Genomic DNA, 21,475 nt, shown 5'->3' on the forward strand with positions numbered 1-21,475 from the left:
TTCACTGTACATGTCCTAATAGAGCAGGAACAGGTATAGGTAAAGACTGAAAGAAATGACACATCTATAATTGAGTGAAAAAGTAGGAAGTTTTGGTATATGACATCTATGGAAAGACACTAGGCTTGTAAAACATACGAACTTTGTAAAGTTGTGATGGATTTCTCTTGTTGAAGGTGAGTATTTAAATCTTTTAAGAGACAGACAAGCAGAGGAGATGGACTCAGATGGTCACAGTCATGGTCAGAGCCCTGCTGACCTTCTTCTCCACTGTACATTATATTAACAGTCTGTTACACGCATACGGCCCCAGCTGACCTTCTCAAGCACACACTCACACGTCCACCTACAGTACAGCTGAGGGCCTGACCAAAGGTGGGAGTCATAATTTAGAGCCCAGAGACCACAGGAAATAACCTGGCCCATCATGCTTCCCACCTGAGTCCTGACTGCTGCACTGCTCTCCTATTTAGTGTAAGCACACATTTAATGATCAGCACACCCAAATCACAAAAAGATGATTTCTCACTTCGTGGGCATTTAGACTGAAAACAGCCTTGCATTATAAAAATGCAAGAGACTGTGATATTCCTTGTAACAGCACGGACTGCTCACCTGGACTTCTCTCTATCACGTTACCTGTACCTTCACATTATTACAGTTAAAACGTGAAACACTATAACGTGAAAATGTATATTGTTATAATGTGGGACATTTCACATTAAAACGTAATGACTTCATGAGGAAACAATGTGCTGAGAATAAACTGAGGAATGTGGCTCGTTTTTATCAAATTCTATTTCATGTTTGGGTTGAGACATGGCGAGATTCTGCCGTTATGACTCAAACGACCCCTCTCTCCTGCCGTAGCAAGGTAGACAACGACAACAAGATAAAACCTAGTTTACATTAAAACATCCTCCGAACTGGAGAATGAACACTATGCATGTGAACATCTGACACCACTGCACGTAGAGACACTATGTCTCAATGTGCAGCCAGCTGTGAGCCCAGTGCACAGGGACTGTCTACAAAGTGCAGCACTGAAAACAGATAGGCTCACTACTAAAATATTCAATATCTTCCTTCTCATACACAATAGTATCACAAAATAACTTCACACATAAATTGTCTATATAAGTTAACCTTTAATGGTATTTTTTGCTTCTTAACTCTTTCTGATTTATGTGAGGTGACTGCTCCAACACTGCAATTTCAAGGATTAGTAACGTACTCTATCTATTAAATTAATACTTATGACACAGGATTATACTACTCTGAAAGTGAGACAATGATTTTGATCTCATAATGTGGTTATGGTAAATGGCAGAAATATGTGTTCACATTATGAAGTAATCTACATGTGCACTTACGCATACACTGCAGCACCTTTCCAGATGATGTCTCATTGCGCTGCAGCAAAAGTTGAGACGGGCTCAAATTTTTTGTCAGACAACCTCTCGTTTTGTTTGTTTGTTTTGTTTGTTAAGTCAAAGCATCTGGTGCATCAACATCACCACTGCTTCACACATTGCAGTGTTTTGTTATGAGACTTCTTCCACGACACCAGTGCAACAGAGGAGACAGGAATTTCATTTGTAGAGCTTAAAAGATAAAAATATATATATATATAGTACGTTTGGAAATGTCCCAACTACTCTGAATAATCCACAGACTTCACTGTGCATGGTTATCATATAGTTTTTAAAAACAGTTCCCACTGATAATTAATTAATTACAGGTCTGTGGTCAGAGTAACTTTCATAGATGAATTTTTAAATGTTTGTAATTTGGGTGGAAATGACCCTTTCACATCTTTGTCCCTATTTCACTCACCTCATGCACACGATGCAGGTTACCTGGTTCAGGACAACAAACTGTGGCTAAATAGCAGCTGTATTGTTACATACTGAAAGAGGTGACATGAAGAAATTATTTTCCATGTTACCACGTTAGATTTTTGCAGAGGTCTATCTCTTCCTGAAATGTTTAGGTTGGGTTGTCTTCCCTCTGAGGAAGAGCTACACCCCAATAATAGTTATTACAAATCAATGTATCCTTACAGTGTTTTCCTGTTAATAACATTAGAAACACACAACCTGCTGCTGTCAACTCTGTGTATCTACAAAACAATAAAAGATGATGGATGGTTTGAACTCATAAAATGTGTCATTCATTAAGGTTCGGTTGAACCATATCACAGTGGATACTGTTAAACTGCACTTGTATAAAGCCAGTGGTGTAAACCATCAGCCGTGCAGAGTCAAGCAGCACTTCTTCCTGTCCAGAGCAGTTACAGCCAACACTGTTCATGTGTGACATTTTACTGCTGAGTAAAACGGCTTGTAGTCATCTGTTTGGCACGCTTGCAAATCACAGGCGTGATTAATGTGGCGCAGTGATTTGTACAGGTAATTTCACTCTTGCTTTACTTCCTTGCTGTGCATTACTGTGTTAATGTGACACACTTTATTGATCCCTGCAGGGGAATTTTCTTTTCACAGCATGGTCTAAGTGCAGGGTCAGTAACAGGAGAGTGGCCCTGCAGCTGGTAAAGATTCAGTGTCGTGTTGAAGGATGTTTGCCATCAGAGGGGCTTAAACTTGTGGCCTGTGGTTGAAGGGCGGTCACTGAATTCAATGGGCTGCCAAAAGCTGCCTGTTGTTACAATGTTAGCTACAATATCAGCATTATTTCCATATAAGTAAAAGCAGATGTACAGTACAGTTATTCTACTGGAGTTGTGTAAAAGTTAACATACATGCTATGAAATACACAACAGAAATCTGAGCCACATTCATTTAAAGGAAAATTCCAATTGTTACACAACTCTGGTCTTGTTTTCATACTTTTGACCATCGTTGCCCTCAGTTATTATAAAGTCTTATTCACCAAACTCCCTATTTAGATATGGCGAGGCAGCAGCAGCATCAGCAAAACACCTGTAAAAGTTCAGTAAAAAATAAATGTGAAAGCTGTCAAACCTTTAGACAAGTTGTAAACAAACCCCCACTTCCACCACACTACGTATCAAAGACACAACAAAAACAAATGCGATGAATTGTTCTGAACTAAAAGGAAAGCTTTCTGTACGTAGACTGCAGCTTCATTTGACACAAACTTTTGTAAACTTGCAGCTACAGACTGAAAAAGCTGCTAACTCCTCTAAAGACTCCAGGGTGCCCCTGTAGCTCACTGGGTCGGGCGGCCCGGGTTTAAGTGCAGCCTAGGCCTCTTGCCGCACGTGATTCCCTCTCTCCCCCCTGACTTTCCTGTCTAACTCTGCTGTCACTATATAAATAAAGCTGAAATGCCAAAAAAAATAATCTTTAAAAAAAAAACAAACAAACAAAAAAACCCATAGACTCCTGCAAATAACGAATAGATGAATAAACACACAATAGAGAGAAACTGGTGCACTGTGAAGGATCATATCATTCTGCTATTGTACCTATTGTCTTGCACATAGTATTTCAAATGAAATGAAATAGTTCCCAGTGTACACACAAAGAGAAAAAGAGATGCTACACAGCAGAGAGACTGACTTGACGCATGCTTGCATTCTACACAATTAAGAGCAGCAGTAATTTAAGAGAGGTGAGAGGACTGTAATCAACATGGATTATATCAGAGTGTAAAAGGATTCGATGGCTCCCACACCCTGACATGATAGATTAAGTGAGAGAGGCTTTTAAGGCCTCTCGAGGGTCCGCTTGTGGATGCATTATAAACCGTGCTTTTGTCAGAGTGCTCCCCTTCAGTGTTGGGATTAGATGGGGGAACAGTCGCTCCCTTGAGACTGACCGTGTGGTGTCTCTGTGTAATGGCTGAAGACATATGAAAGGGATGTTTTCTGGTGTTTGTGTAATCCTCTTGAGCTACTTTACTTTTCTCTTCTACAGTACGTTGATAGATGAAAAGCTACTGGCTTAAAGAGAGCAGATTTGCCAAGTGGTATTTACTCTAAGATGTGGGCCAAAAAGAAGTGGGTGAAATGAATAAAATGCAACTAATTGTCATTGTAAGAAACAAGAAAAGGTCAGTCAAACTATTGATGGATGAACTATTTATTTATAATGCTAAAATTTCAAAATTGCAGATAAAAACAAATGTTTAATTCCAAGCTTTTTAAGGGCCACTCCTATAATGGTCAGTTCCTTCCACTATTCGCCACACTACTACGGCCCTGAATACGTGTATGGAACAAACGTCTATGTCAGAGCAGCTTTATAATATATATATATATATATATATATATTAAAAAAAGAAAATAAAAAAAATATTGCTTAACTGATTCAGAGTACAGTTTAAACCTTGGAAGCTCAGTGATCACAGTATATTCATGTTGTCATATGTGGCTTACAATAGAGAACCTTCTCTAAATCTCTGATTCTGTTAAGATCTTTGTAGGCAGTTTGCAGCAAAGGGGTTAAGCTTTTAATTCTGCCACAGTTCAACAGAGCATTGATTAGTTTGGATGGATGGGGCCAGTGATGGAGGTGAAAGTTGTCTTTGTTGTGGAGGTGGTGATTATAGATGGTAAACAGAGCACTAAAATAAAGCCTTCAATTTTATTTTTGACATGTAACACTGAAAGACGTTACAGTGCGTTACAGTGTAACTGAGGTGTTTCTCAATGTGAATGTCGGTACTCTGAATGTCTTCTGCTCTCGCAATTAAAGCCAGGCACACAGTGATCTTACACACACATTTGTGCAGTGACTGAATGGCGCTTGTTGCCCTTTACCCTCTGCAGCCTCACTCCCACTCTCTGCTCTGCTGTGAGACCCCTTTACCCAGTCATGTCATGTCTATCTGCAGCAGCCTCACAGATAAACGATCACTGTTTCTTAGGCCAGGTCACTAAGCTGCCTCTCTAATCTTATTATCAGCCCAAGCTGGCTTTAGCAGGGGGGGAGACGGGATAGACAAAAGTCGCACACAAGAAGACATCATAACATGACCACTGTCCTTTGACTCAGGAGACAATCGCATTATAGTAGAAAGACAAACCTGCTGGTGAGCAAGGAGAGGCTGTGTCAGGACGTGAGGCTGGTAAAGATTTTCAATAACTACTGACTGAGGCTATGCAGTACACAGAGAATCTCCTCCTTCAAAAGAAAAAGGAAAAGCATTTTGTATAATATTACTGTAATTTCCACTATAATATTGGATCATGTATCTCTTTTTTTTTTTTTACACAAAAGTGTGAAGAGCTTTTGTGTAAATGGTAAAAGACTTTTGGATGATGCACTTCCACCAGCTCCAACGTTTGAACTGGAATTAATTGGAGATCATACAGTCTCTAATTTGGGATGTAAAAAAAAATGGTTCCACTAATCCGTTGTTTATCGAGCCCTCGAACAATTTTGAGATTAAATTAGTTAAATGTTAAATTAGATGTAAGACATGGGGCAGCTTTCATTGTTGGACTTGATTTAATGAAACACTAACCTGGTTAAAAAAAACACAACACTTTCCTAACCTCCTCTTTCCTAAAGCCTAAACGGTTTTTAGGAAGGAGAGCATGGTACAACCCATTGTCCAGGCCTTCAGCTAAACCAATTAGGTCTAAGTGCTGCTGCTGTCCACTCACCCCACCCAACTCTCTCAAAGGAAGCACACAGACACCTGTGACTGGCAGGTGTGTTCATTTTCACTTTCCAAAAGAAAACACATATTTACTTGGAGTACAGCACAGACATTACATTGTCTCCCATTTTAAACAGAACTTGTTTTCACTGGATTTGATTTGTCGTTGTTGGCCGGGGTTATGTTCCACTTAAATTGACCGTCACTAATGAACCCATATTCCACATGGCTAATAATCATCTTTTCTTCTTTTTTGCTCAGAGTAAGTTAAGTAATTACAAAGTTCAGGGGACTTTAACTCGGGGTTGATGGAGGGTAACAATTAATTGGTACTTTAATGCCATCAGATATTAATCATAGTTGTTAAATATCTTGTTTGAACAAAGATTGTGACACTTCAGTTGACTATAAAATTGGCTAGGTCAGTAAGTGGATAAAATTAGGATAAAAATACTGTTGGTCGTGTCAGTGCTTCCGTTTTGTGACGTGAAAAAATTGACTTGCAGGTTAAAGGTCAGAATGTCACTGATTACTATCTGTTGTTAGTGTGTTCAAAATGAACAATGTTTTTCACCTTTACAACCTCACTGATATATATCATTAGCTTGTCACTGCTGTACTGGTAACGGTGTTTAGGTCAACAATAAATAGCAGTACAGAAATACCAAATGAGGTTTGAGGTCAATTAGAAACTGTGTCTTCAGTTTATTCAGAGAGCACAGACAAATGGATTTTTCAAATGAAAAATCCCACTCCATTTTACAATTTGATAAAAAAAAGACCTAATGTTAAAAAAAATAGCTATTGGTGGGTATATGGTTATCGGATTGTTTCAGCAACAAATATCAACATCAGCACTGGTCACACAAGTATGAAAACCCTTCATCTTAAATGTAATCCCTTCAGAGCTGCAGCGATTGATCAATTAACTGATAAGTTGATCAACAGAAAATGAATCTGAAACTATTTTGATTATCAAATAATCTATGAAATCAACTGTAAATAATTCCTGCTACACTTTGGGAGTTTAAAATGACATTATGAATAAAACTATGAGGCTAAAATAGTAAGTAAAAACTAAAAACTCTCCTCTGGTATGGCAGGAAAAGTTGTATGTGCTTTAATATTGCAACTTTATTTCTGTGTCTGCAGCAGTTACAATAATTTTCTCATTTCAAATCAGTAAGGACATACAAAGTGCACTGATTAGAAGATCTAAATGCACGACGGTCATCTCCACTGCAGGATTTTAATGAAAACTCCTGCAGGATCTCTGTCAATACTTTGTTCTTCTTCTGGGTAATTAGTGTCAGCGAGAAAGAGAACAGATGAATAATGAAATAAAGACGTAAATGCTACAAAACCAGGAAATGTTTTAGTCTGAATCACTGACAGATCACAAACTGCATATGACTTGCTGCAGTATGAAAATGAGGGCACTGGTATTTTTAAGGATATAAAGTGCTAATTTTTACCTTAACACTGAACAGCAAAACATCTCTGTAATAAAGTTCATGTGAAGCAACTTTTATTTTTACAAGCTGAAATGAAAAAAAAAAAAAAGCTACACGTTTATCTTCCTTCGCCTGCAGGCTGTCAACACATATCAAAACAGTTATCTTAACAGTTGTAGTGTACAAAAATCTAATGTATATCATACCGTACCACTACGACAGGGGATGCTTCATGTCATGTCAGACCACACACTCACTGCTCTGTAGCGTACAAGAAGATGGCTGAGGACCATCTATATGGTAGCCAGCTGGCGTGAAGTTTTAATGGAATTTGTTGAGGAAGAATTAGGTTTTATTTATCCCGTGTTTGTCTGAATCTAGTGGGAGATGTTTTTGAGGTTCACAGTTTAAGTTGAATTATTATTTCCTTACAAATTGTTAAAATTGACACGTATCGGGAGGAGTTACATGTCAAGAAATGGAAATGGAAAAATCTTGTGTGCAGAGTGTAGGTCAAATCTGAAGCAACGACAGGATGAATGTAAGAGTCTAAAGTACGTGATACTGTGGCTACTGTCCACAGAAAACCATTTCTCCTATGTCTCCCCAGTTTCAGGATAAATTCCACATTTTAGTGGCAGACTTGATACCAGTGAAAGTTGATGACTTCACCTTCCAATCTGAAATGAAGCATATTTGATGTCTGAGCTTTGCCAGTAAAGGTGCCACGGCTGGTGTGCTTATCAGGTCTGAGCAGGTTTCTCAGAAGCAGCAGATCAATTTAGAGGACCAACCAACCTCGGGTTGGAAATAGAAATAAGAAAATTCCCCTACTAAAAAAAAATATATATCAGGTGAGAGTCACTCTATACAGACTAATATATGTAACTGAATGCATGACTGCCTGCTGCCACTTTGCTGACAGAGATACAGGAGAGGGCTCAATAAAGCCGTTCATGTTTTTGGAAACAAGTGAGCATATTTAATTTCAGCTGAGCTAAATATTATATTATTAAAAAAAATCTATTTTCAACACATACATAAAAAGAGTGATGGTTCAAACGGCTCAACCAGCTGATTAACCAAGTGATCGTTGGTTTATTTCTTGTATATTTGGATACACGCTCTGATTTATTCACACACAGATTGACCGGTTACTGTATGTGATGAAGCCCTAAAAAAAAAAATAAAGCTGTGTTGTAGTGTAAATGCACTGTGTGCGCTGGTATCTAGTTGATGTACCTGATCACAAAAGAACTGAATGAACCGAAACACAGTGTGTCCCCAACCATGGCTACAGAATAATCAGAGCTTTATCAATTGAACAACAGCAGATAATTGGGGCAGAAATTGTTACTGTCAAGAGAGAAACATCTCTGATAATGGCTGCTCCGGACAGGATTGAAATGTCCTCTTCCTACCCAGGAGAAACTAATCCCGTTCAAATGGATTATATCTTGACCCTGGCTTTCTAGGAAAGTCACTAACACTGGCCCTCAATGGAAGGAAAGTCTCAGCGAAATAATATTTCAGATACATGAAGAAACATAGAGGAAGAAAATAGCGATGTCCTGTAATATGAATCTCACCTGGACAGGCACACAGTCTGCAGAGGGCTAACAGTGATGATGCTGAGGAGAAATTTCTCTTATCAAACCTCCCTGGCCATACTAATGACATCTGGAGAGGCTTACATACAGGACCTTACCGTCACTTGAAGTGACGGTAAGGTCATTACTCTGCCCAGCTTCAATTCTCAGTCATCCCAAAGAGCCAATTATTCCAGCATTTGACAGATCACTGAGATTATAAAATGCTGTTTGGTCTCGTATTCTGCTTGGTAGGTTGTTTCTATTTTGAGCGTCAACGCCCCCCGGGTATTAATTCTAATGGCAATTGCTCACCACCACCAGAGGGACCAAACAGAATGAAAATTTGATCCACAAACTAAATTGATGTTACAGCTGCAATAAACACTCGAGGGCTGGAAAACTAAGCGAGGGCATTTATGGAAACAACAAAGGCCACTTCAGGAGGATTTGTTACTACATGGTGAGCAGAGGAGGTAAAACACAGAAAATCGTGACCTTAGCATCATAATTTGACTTTTTTGTCAAAAAGTAGTTAGCCACGTAGCAATACTCTTTGACGGGTTATTTTGTTCAGGATTTTTGTTTTAGTTTTATGCATTAATGGCCCTAAAATTTGATACAAGCATAGGATCTACCTTCAGTTATTCTCTGACTTGATTCTATAAGGTTCTACCTGAAAAGAACCAGTCAGTGCTCAGAAAAAATACAGCCAGACTATTCAAATGTCATCTTATTATGGAAATTTTATAGAAAATATTTTGAATGACACTGGTACAAATGCAGCACAGTGTTAGTTACAGTGAAGATACTGGGGCAGCTCTGTGAGGCTATACTTAGGCACTACCATACTTTGAGCGAAATGCTAATGTCAGAATGCTAACGTGCTCGTAACGGTTCTAGATGATGGGTCTAGATGAGAAGTAGGAAAGTTATTACAATTCAGTTCATTCTTTGGGGACCAAGCAAGTCAGGGGATCACCAAGGTTATTAGGTTTCATCCTCTGGCCACCATGAACATCTGTACAGCATTTCAAAATGATCCATCCAATAGTTGTTGAAATATTTCAGTCAGGACCAAAGCAGTGGACCTACCAACAATGCCATTAGAGCCAAGCCTCTAGCATGGATAAAAATACGACAGGATTTGGTGTCATGTATTTAGGAGAACTATACTGTACATGAACTCTGCTATATGTGTGCAATGTTTTAAAATATCTTAAAACATTCAGATCGCACATAAAACTAATAATTCCAGGGTGAATATTAAGAACATTTTTTCAGTGAAGAAAAATAAAAAGGCAAGCTTTCCTTGGAGAGTGCATTACATGAGAGGGAGCACCATTACTGCGGCACGGTGTAATGCAGTTTTAATCTGTGAGGAGGAATAACTGCACCCTGTGTGGTTGAGTTGCCTCGCCACTGCAGGATTGACCTGAGGGACCTTCTTTAGCCTCACATAACCACGCCTGAAGCCCGTGAGGCTAGGTTACACCTCAAACCAGATGACAGCATTAATCTGGCCACAACAACCCTCCCCTCCATCTGTCGAGACAGTTGAGCAACAGGAGAAAGGAGCAAGGATGCCTCTCACTCCTCAATGAATACTAATCTCTCTTCTCTACTGAGCAGAGGCCATTCTGCTTCCAAACACACCAATCCTGTCCTTTTACACATAAAATTTCACCGGTTTCACAGGGCTATCATTTACCATTTTGAAACTAACCAATAACCAATACAGCTTGACAGAAAACCCATCCAAGTCTCTGACACCACAATAAAAAAAAATCCCATCTCCTTTTGCTTTACTGTAACTGCCAAACAGGACTATAATCTTATAGCATCTTAGTGCAAAACTCATCTGCTGCCAGCAGACAGCCCATTTCCTCCCTGCACTACAAATTCAAAAGAATAAAGGTGTTTTTTTTCCCTGTCGTTACAGACAAGCAGTTTTCACGCCTTTTACCCATGAAAATCAATCTTACTCTTTGGAGAAAAGCACACATTTTAAAATGCTAATGAAACAGTTTCTTGTTATAGTCATACTGCTTTAAAAAAAAAACAAAGAGCCTCTGTCTCAGTGTAACAACGTCTTACAGTTAATGTTTTCATGCTGAGTATTTGTGACCAACTGCAGAAACTGCCTGAAAATTTATTTCAGCAGGTTAACAGGTTCTCGGGCCACGAACACCAGCATTAATAATATTTCTTTGTCGCACAACTCAACATAAATGCCTCTTGGCAAATCAAATGTTGCTGCAGACATTAGTTAGTTTTAGTGTGTGTGTGTGTGTGTGTCTGTATGCCTGGTCTCTGAAGTTCACACACTGGTTTCCACCCAAAGCAAAGGTCTCGTTTAAAGAGGGAATGGACCTCATTAGTGCGTGCCATTTTCTCACGGTGCACCTGGTCTAAATCATCACGACCTTCGCCTACGCCTGTGGTGTAAATGACACACTCCTCCGTGATGCATCATTTATGGGCGACGATCAGCAGGGAAACCAGTTCGGCGTTCAGCACAAACTCAGCACACCTCATTTGGATGTGTTTCCCTTTGCAGACCGTCTATGATTCAGATGCCGAGAGGGTTCTGTCGCCACAGTAGGACTCCAGAGAAAAGCGACCATCTGATTGGCAGAGTGGGAAGACCGAGTTGTCCTCATCTCTCAGATGGCCAAACTGGACTGGTCACCACATCATTAGTCTCATGAAGATGGAACACGGATGGAGAGGTGACGGAGGGGGCAACACACCTGTCAGGCTGCACCACCACTTGCTCAGAGAGCCTGGGCTTCATTATAATTTACTGCACTGAATATTTAAGTTTAATTATACTACAAGCTGCGTTTGACTCAGTCACATCCTGTAGGTAAGTTTACAGATGGATATAATTAACTAACCAAACTGAATATACAGCGACTGCATTTAAACAAAGCCTTTGTGGTGGTCTGATAGCGAGCAGTGGGAGTTAATGAGCTGACACGCTGACGGTTATTGGAGCAGTTGTGGTTGCAGCAAACGTGGCATCAGCCTTAATGATTTAACCTGAGAGGATCCATCTCTTGTGATTCTTTGACGACACGTTATCTTTGAACTGTAACTGAAAAAAAAAGTTTCTTAAACATGAGGAGCATCATCTCCAGTTGTGCCTATATCAAATATAATTGGATTTTTTTTTCTGTGCTGTTGAAAATAAAATGTTCTTAAAAAACTGAGTTTCACTCTATGTTTAATTTCAGACAGGAGAAACATCTGTGCTGTGTTTTATATCCATTCAAAATCTGAATCGAAGCTCAGCATGTCACTTGTTTTCAAATGGAACAACCATGCAATATAATGGCGTATAGAAAACAGTATTTCATCAAAAATTAAAGCAGCAATTTAGTGCATATGAAGGTAGCGCTTATAGTGTGTCACCATGATGACAGTGAACTCATTATTAAAACTATCTCTGCCAATGTCAAACAATCCTGCACATCTGCCTAGCTCTTATGATAGAAAAATAAAAGGAAGTAGTCTGATAAGATCATTTTTGTCATAAACACAGAGTTAAAACTGGGGAATGTGTTTACAGTCTAGCAGATACTGGAAACAGCTGTGTTGCTCACTCGTTGAATGAAAAAGAAATTTAAGTTCCTGGGACAATTTCAGAGAAGCGTTTTACGCATCATTACATCACCTGATGTAACTGAATCATGAAAAATCAAATGAAATTGAGATGAATCCATTCTGGAGTTTGTGAATCTGGATCAGTGCCAATCTCCAGCCCGAGCCTCCAGCATCCTGACATGCACCTCCTGTGACTCTGAACCCAAATGAATTGAACCAAGATTCTGAACCAACGTGTTTGACAGCTCTTCACACCACCACCATCATCATCATCAAAACACCAAATAAGTGGACATCTTTTGGAAGAACAGTGTTACAGAGCATTATATTTTTATATTACATTTATAAATCTGGATATACTGGTGCAGTGTAGTGTATTCAGCATATATTCCGCAAACTTATAGTTCATAGTAATTTAGCGGCAACAGGGAGAAAAATAAGGAGTATTTTGAGTTAGTCTGTATCACTTCCAAAAAACACTTCTTGTTTGATTCACTGAATGGAAACAAGTGTATTCGTTTGGACAGAAGAGCAATGTGTTTATATGTTTGATTCACAAACATATAAACAACCACTTTGTTACAATCAAATGAAAATTTACATTTAATCCAATATAAATTAATGAACACAATCTACTGGTCTAGTAGTAAGTTCATTAGTTAATGAGATAACCTTTGTTGTGAACTGGTGCTATATAAAACAAACTGTCTTGACTAGTACAATAGTAATATATCTGGGAATTGTGCTAAATTTGAATTTACAGATTCACTGATCTATGCTTTTTGGGATTGTAGCAAAATTCAAAAATGTGGTTTGATACAGAGCAGTGGTTATCAGGGAGAAACTAAGTTTTAATCCATCACTTTGTTCAGATCAATATATGTTACAGAATATGTTGGGGATTTTGATTATTCTCACTGGTTTTCAAGAAACTTACACTCAAACATTATATCATCACTATGGGAAATCAATTATTACTCAAAATTGGAAAAGACAATAGCAATTTGAAAAAAACAAACAGATAAACTCAATTTGAAATCACGTGGGGACAAGTATCACAAGCAATTTGTGCACAAACGTTTTGACTTTAAAGTTAAAGCCATTTTCTTCTTTCTAGGGTTCAGGACATTTATTATTTAAGTTTCAACTGTCAAATAATTAATAACAGGTGTACTGTGTAAGATGATTTATTTGAAGACTTACAGTATGTATATATATATATATATATATATATATATATATATATATATATATATATATATATATATATATATATATATATATATATATATATATATATATACATATACACACACACATGATATGATATGTTCATTTATAACTCATGTATACAATTTGAGCAGATATGAAGACATGGAGGTGGGGTGTACATGTAAGTTGTATATTTGGACTTATTTAGTTTGTTTTATTTTATTTTCTATTTTTCTGTGTTATTATGTTTTGTCATCTGTTTTTTTGTGGATCACTGTATATGACTGTGAGCTGTCCTTTCTCCAAGTAATTTCAATAATTCAAGTCCTTTCTGGCATCCTATAGGCTAGTGAAGCTTCCTCACAAAGTAAGAAAACACATCAGTGACCTCTCCATGCTGTTTGTGTTGAGCCTCTCATCCACACTGAGGAGAGGGATTAAGGGTGAGAACTGGAGCAAAACCTTAAGTTGTTCATTTTGTCACCATCATGTTTAATTTGGGGGTTTAGCTGTGCAGGGAGGTTTGACTCTTCCATCTCCATCTATTATGAAAATGCAACTATGTTTTTTTTGCCTCCAGTCACCAAAATCAGGCAATCTTGATTATCTTGTTTCAGCTCTATTCTGAGTGTCTTTAGGTGTGGGGTATCCTTTTCCTTTAGTATAGTTCAACAACAGCTACCTGCACCTCATCAGCAGACAGGTGCTTGTTTATTCGTCTCTCATTCTCGAGGTCTGTGTGTCAAAATCTTGCATGGCCATACAACAGAGACTGCAGTGCTATCCAAACTACACAAGTATCACCGCTGTGCACTGACACACATTCAAATATTCAAAACAAAAAAAGGCCCAGATATTCATGCTTTAAGGTTTTCCAATAAGTTTGTAGTTTATAAGCATAAATAGCTTCAAATACTAGTAGCTAGTAACTAGTACATCCTCACAAAGAGGATGCACCTCATATAAGAGTGCAAATGATTGGTGCATGACTTAAGGTCAGCTTAATTCAAATACACTCCCTGTGAATTACTTGTTTCCCAGACCATTAAACCCATCTAACTCACATTGATAAACATATCACACGACTGGCTAGACTGGGTTTTCAACTAACTTATTAACTCTCCCTCCCTTCTGTAGAGGATTGTTGCCTTTCACACCACAGAGCTTTTACAGTCATGGTTAGAGAAGTGAGCTGGAGATGTTAACAAATGATGTCTCCTCTTATATGCAGTATATAGCATTTTCTTCAGGCAGAGTTTAGGTTATTGCTAAAATTACTCACTGAGCAGCATAATGATGAGTGTTATTGGACTGTTAAAGTGTGCTGTGGATAGAAAATCACTAATGCACTCAGTGTACCCAACATCAAAGCGAGCCATCCTGCAAGCAAAATGCTGATTAGTTTGTGAGCACAATGGTTAACATTGTGTGCCATATTTTTCTTTCTGATGCTGGAGAAATACGAACTGTTCGTTTAATGTGCATCAGCTAAAATGTCCATGGCTGAAATATAATGATACTCCCTTTGTAACAGCAAAGCAAGCACAATCTGCAAACCTGTAACTAACCACTGCAAAAATTTGCAAGTGCAATGGTAGCACAGGGAATGCAATTCAATACCTTTTTTCACTGTAATCAAGAATTTATTGACATTTGCACCACTTATATATAACAATAATTACTTCTAATAAAATGAATCAATTAATATCTAGTTGAAAGTCATAGAGCTGAGACGGGAAACACAAGCAAACTATCATGAAGACTTGAAAAGAAACAAAAAACAATCACACCTTTCAGGCCTTTTACATCTCTTTGCCCACAGGCCCAGTATCTCATCATGCTTCCATGCCAGGACCAAGATAAGAGGCCAAAAATGATGGATGGATTAAACAATTAAATAATAAATAATATATTTTTTTTTTCCAGAATAGACACCTCCTAGCAATTCCCTCCTCACAGCCAAAAGTTATAGATAATGTTACTGTCTATGGCAGGCAGAAAAAAAAGATTCAAGACCTTTGTAAATTAAATTTAGGTTTTTCAATTACATTTTTTAATGGTTTGAATTGAATTCAGTTTTTTTAAGACCTGCTGACACCCTGATGAACTATAGAATTTAGACTGTTCCCTCACTTCCAGCTAAATTCCCAGTAAAATCTTAAGAGTAGGGCTGCACAATTAAAAGTATTAAAAACACAATCTCAATTCATATCATTGTGAGATTTTTTAAACGACGATGATTCTGCCGCAGTTTCATTAGCGACATCGACTGGATCAAAACAAGCTATTTTCTCCCTCAACAAGTGACAATGAAAGCAGAAACCAGCAGAGAGAAAATAATTTACATAATCGCCTTAAAAGTCACCACAAACTGCAATATGACGAAGCTGTAAAGGTCAAGCAGAAAATCACTGCCGCCAAACCATATAGACAGCAATAACGAGAACCTTATACAGTGCATCACCATCAGCATGCCCATCAAGCTCCCATAGGCACAAGGAAATTACAGAGGTTAAGTAAGACACTGGAGTTGATGGTTTATAATCCTCAGAGTCAGACTCATGAAGCTGCTGCTAAAAACAGCAGCTTTCCTTTCTTAAACATTGAAAAATGATCATAATCTTAATTATGAGCAAGAAAAATCGAGATTCCCATTGTGCAGCCTTACTGAAGCGTTTTTGTAACCAAGTGTAAAAATGTTCTGATCACCTGCCTCAAAGCCATATTAGCTCAATGAGCCGACACGCAAAGCTCCAATCAACACCTGTCAACCTCCACTACTGTTAACTGTCACTGGAAAATCAACACAGATCACTTGATGTTCTGATGCATCGGTGTCTAACATGCAGCAGCTGTTGTGTGTAGGAACATGAAAAATCTGAGCATCAGTGTCCCCTTCATTGTGTGGCGAGCATGAGCCAATTAATTTGACCTAGTTTTACATGAGAGAATCCTTTAGGTAGCTTTGGCTCTTTCTTTCTTCCAATCAGAGTCGCACTCTCTACGGGGGTCCTCAGAGTGTTCATGGTACACAGAGTGGACTGTGGGCAATTAGGAACACCCACACTAAGGCATGTGTCAGCCTAACAAATGCAGCCATATGTGAAACTGGTGGCAATTTACCAGTTTGAGCCAGAGGAGATAAATTCAGCTCAATGAGGTGACTCAGAAGACGTAGAGAATCAGCAGCAGATTGTCCTGGTGACAGGGAAGAAGGATGACTAACACATTTGCTTTTAATGTTTTTTAGCTTATTAGGCTGCAGGAGGAGAGCAAACTGAAGCACTTTTTCTAAGCGTCACTGGTAAATGATGGATTAGAGCACAAACAATTAGCCGCTTAATTGATTAGTTGAACAACAGAAAAATAAGAAACTGTTTTGATAAATGATTCATTGTTTGAGTCATTTTTAAAGCAAAGCAGAGATAAAATGCCAAATATTCTCTGGTTCAAGGTTTACAAATGTGAAGATTTTTTTTTTTCATATATATATCACTGTAAACTGAATATCTTTGGGGTTTGGACTTTCAGTTGAACTAAAAGACATCTGAGGATGTCACCTTTGGCTCCAGGAAAGTGTGAATCTTTCACATTATTATTATTTTATACTGATTAATCTAAGAAATAAACTGCAGATAAACTGGTGATCAAAATAACTGTTAGTTGCAGCCCTGTTCAAAATAAACTAAATGAGTTTCAGCAAGTTAATATGACCATTTGGTGTCATTCCCCGCATAATATAATCAGTCCTGTTAATTAGAGCCAAAGGGACTGGACTGGCTGCAGAGCTGGTGGAGAAGCAAGAAAGCAGGAAAAGTGGCACCTCAAATATACAGAAAGGTTTATTGTGCCATTAGACTGCCAGCCTTTAAAACGTTTCGTACAACTGTTCACTGTGGGACTTTCTTTTCCTTTGTTCCTGATCATTTTAACCTGCCCAGTGTAACTGCAGCAGTAGCAAATGTCTATAAAGCCAGTAATACTGTCCTGACCAATCAGCAAGTGGCACCAGGTTACTCCTCGGCGCCCACCCCTACATGACACAGGCAATTATTTGGCAAAATCTTTACAGCCTCTTCCCCATTTAAGGCAATGGAAAACAACCACAAGGACATACACAACAGCTTCCATTGATTAGGATTATTGATGTCTTGACTGACAGCGAGAAAGACCAATTGGTTTGTGTACAAGCGTGACATAGAACAATGGGCGTTCTGCTATTTTATACACACTAGCTACTTTGGTAGCTAGAAGCACTTTGACTTTGACTTCCAGATATCTCCCAGATCTCTGAGACTCTTCATTGGCTTTCTCCGACTTTGCACGGATAGTTAATTCTCATGCAGCAGCCCTGCCGGGAACGCTGTTTGTCCCAGCGCCGGACCACAACCGTTTAATTTCTTGTTTAGTTAATCATACAATACGTAATCAGAATTACCCTAAGCTCTGCGAGTTCTTCTGTGAAAAGGGATATAGCTGGCTCACAAACATCAGCTTACACTAGAGCCAAGTGGCTCCCATCTCATTATGAACCAGCCGTCAGTGAACACAATCAGCCCGGCACATGACAATATTTTAATAGCCAGGCCAAAGAGAGAAGCATTTTTACGGGAGGGGGAGTGAGGCTGGCACGCTAACCTGATTCTACATTCAGACGACTGGGCGCCAAGTCACCTTGTCACTGTCCTCAGGCCAATTTCAGCAATCTGATGGGCAGTGGCAATGTGTTACAGCCTGGACAGTCTGCATGGTACTGTATCACAAGTACCATGCTGTCAGTGGTAATAAAACTTTGTTCAGCATCAGTCTCAGATCAGTAGAAATGATTCAGGAAGCAGCTGAGTATTAAGAGATTTATTTTCTTAACATTTAGTAGCCAATTAGCTACAGTATGGGTCTTCTCATGCAAAGCCAATGAGCTGCTATGTTTCATTAACACAAGCTGAGTCTTCTTGGCTCATTTGAATTTGTATCGTACGGACGGGCACTACAGTTTAGTGCTGCGAGTTTAGTGTGCTTTCTTGAACCGCTAATTCTGAAGTTTCTGACAGGCAGGATTGGCTTTTGACAGGCTGCTTAGTGGCTGTCAGAAGCATAAAAAGGAAATCCATCATGCAAATTAAGAAATCCATTCGATCATCAGAACAGGAAGCGGCTGTAGTTGCTTGTCAGTGAGCCGCAAACCGAGTTCATTCATTTGTTTCATTCCATTTAGCAGTTACACCAAATCAAAGGATGGCAGATGTAATGTCACGCCACGGCGATTCCCTCAGAGAAGCTGCCATGAAAACAAGACTGGTTTTAACTCGTTGTTGATGAAAGACATGTACATGCATTCTAAGTCAGAGGTTCCCAAACTCTTCAGACCACGCACCACTATGTGCCACACCAAACTTTCGTATCACTGCCACTTTAGTATCACTACCAGGTCTATGTAAGTCCACCCCGACTGCTATTGCTATGACTATAAATCCTTGGGCCCAGCACCAGGATGAAGTGACTGGTTTTTGTTTGTTTGTCTCAAAAAATAAAATTCATTGATTTAACCATGCAAAAGACTAAGAAAGAATAAACAACATTAGGCTACTTTTTAAAAAACAGATTTATTAATGAGAGCACTCAAACAGCTGTTTACACTTGCAGCTCTCTCTCTCTCTCTCTCTCTCTCTCATTGACGGTCCCTGTCGTTCTCCCCGCTGTCTGTGCAGTGCAACAATGGAGGGAAAGTTACAACCACTTACAGACATGCAAAGCTAGTAAGTGAAGAAACTAAGCAACGTGTTCTGTCTGTCTGTAATATGGACGGAGTGCTACCCACAACAAACAGCTAAGCTATTTTTCTATAGATACATAAAGCTTACACATAGGAGGCAAAAAATACTACTGAAATAAGCCCCATTGTGTTGCCAGTCCCACTACTATGACTACTACTACTTCGATTAACAGCACTACTATATAACTTTGTCCCAAAGTAACAGAGGGGCTCTGGCGTACCACCAGGTGGAGCCTCACATACAACTGCGGTTTGGGAATCACTAAGTAATTTCAACATCCAAAAATAACCATCCATTTTTTTTTTTTGTCTTTTTCAAAGCTGCTCCCCAGTGAAACACAAGTTTGAACCAAACAAATCCTGACATAAAAGACACGAGCTGAAACAATCTCTGATTTCCACACTGGAGGAAAGCCAACATCTGGTAAGAAATGATGCAGCAGCACCGCTGACAGCAACAACACTGGCCAAGTCAGAAGAGCCTAAAGGGCTTTTTGGAGTAAAGCTTGAATGATTCAGAATATGTGTTCAAAAGAGAGGAAAAGTGATTGTATTTAACACATCTTGTCAATATTTCTGTGAGTGTCATTATGTAAATTAATAGAATCCAGCTGGAAAAAGGTTCCCTCAGGTTTGGCTCTGAATAAAATGCTTAAAGCCCAAACTTATCATTAAAAAACAAACATGACAAAAACTCTTTTTATATCCAATTACCATTCAACTAAAATCTGTGCAAAACATTTCAATTCTAATGTTTCACTGTGACACTTCAAATATGTGGTTTGATTCATGAGTTATTGAGTTATAATAGCGTTCATTGCTAACCACATACATACAAGCCATACCAGTAAAAAGCCAGTGTTGGATGCAGGACACTGAAACTGTGTCACCATTATGTTTCTCTAAGTGACTCTTTTCCTATATTATGACAGGCAGCATCACTTGTCCAGAATCTTTAAATTGACATCCTGCTCTTTCAGGTAGGCTCATGCTTTTATGTTATTTTTAACCCGACAAGGGACAATAACCATCAAAAGCAAAAGCAAATGAAAAACATTTGACTTCCATGAAACTCATTTCAAAGCATTCAACCATGCAACAACATTATGCCCTCTTAAGATGAAGAGTGCTCTGCTGTGTGCTTAAAAGGGGACCTCTAGTAAAAACACAAGCAGCAGCAGCCACTGTGGAATTCACAGCAATAAAAATTACATATTTCATGAATTGTCAGCGAGCTTGTTCCTGCATTTGAATTCAAAATTTTGCTGGATGACGGGAGGACAAGGGGTGGGTGGTGGGTTCAAGACGCATCTGAGCTGGTTGATAGCTTCTCATAACTGCTGATGAGTCTTTTGGCAACGAATCTGAGTGATGCTCTTGAATGCGCTCACCGCATTTTAAAGCAGAGTGGATCAAAATCTGGAGTTAATGCAGCCCCGTGTTAAAGGTCATCCAGGAGCAGGACAGTAGCCCATTCTCTGTACTGTGCTGTACTGGATTTTACTCACTTAAATCATGACAATTAACCCTTAAAACCCCGCTGTTCTGTGTGGAATAACTTGATTAAAATAGAAAATTGTGTTTTTCGGACTTTGTAATTGGTTCAAAAGTGGAGTTTGATGACAGGAAGAGCTGCGTTGTCTCAACTTTCAGGGGGAGGCATGAAATGTTTCCTCCAACATGTCGTCTGAATATGACTCGCTGTCACTAATGCTAACAAACTACCGCCGGGCTCCTGGCTTCACTCACATGCGGCCACTTGCAGCAGCTTAATGAGCGTCGAGTGAATTAATTATCTCACCTTGAAGAATCCATATCAGCAGCAGCACGGCTCGGAGTCCTGTCTTCATCTCCATGTCCTCTCCAGCGGACAGGGGCTCCCTTTAAAGTTGACACCCGACACTCGCTTCACTTCCCCAACTGCTGCTTAATTGTCTTCAGGTACCAATTAACAGCGAGCGGAGGCGCAGCGTCCGCAGATCCAGCCCCCGCTCCTCTTCCCATCCCGCCTCCGAACAGCGGCGGCTCCGCTCCTCTTCACCGCACACACCGGGGGAAGGTACAAGGCTGTCGGCTTCTCTCTGTCTTTCCTTTCATTTGCAGCCCGTTTTACTTCTGCAGCCCGGCTTTTCCTGAGTGTGTGTGTGTGTGTGTGTGTGTGTGGAGGACACACACACACACACACACCGCAGGAGCTTATTCACCTGCCTGAGCTGCTCGGTGACGCCCCCTGGCAACAAAACCTC

The 21,475-nt window shown here is 39.3% G+C and overlaps 1 protein-coding gene across 1 annotated transcript in view; it reads right to left on the reverse strand.

Moving 5' to 3' along the window:
• Positions 1-21,475, reverse strand: part of esamb (endothelial cell adhesion molecule b) — a 42,186-nt gene extending 20,711 nt beyond the window's left edge. Inside the window, exon 1 of the mRNA XM_071495778.1 lies at positions 21,031-21,475. Coding sequence (XP_071351879.1) covers positions 21,031-21,085 — 55 coding nt within the window. The 5' untranslated portion in view covers positions 21,086-21,475. The remainder of the gene's footprint in view (positions 1-21,030) is intronic.

This window comes from Trachinotus anak, unplaced genomic scaffold (assembly GCF_046630095.1).
Source record: "Trachinotus anak isolate AG129_WGS33_773 ecotype Australia unplaced genomic scaffold, CSIRO_AGI_Tana_v1 ptg000014l, whole genome shotgun sequence".
Lineage (NCBI taxonomy): Eukaryota > Metazoa > Chordata > Actinopteri > Carangiformes > Carangidae > Trachinotus > Trachinotus anak.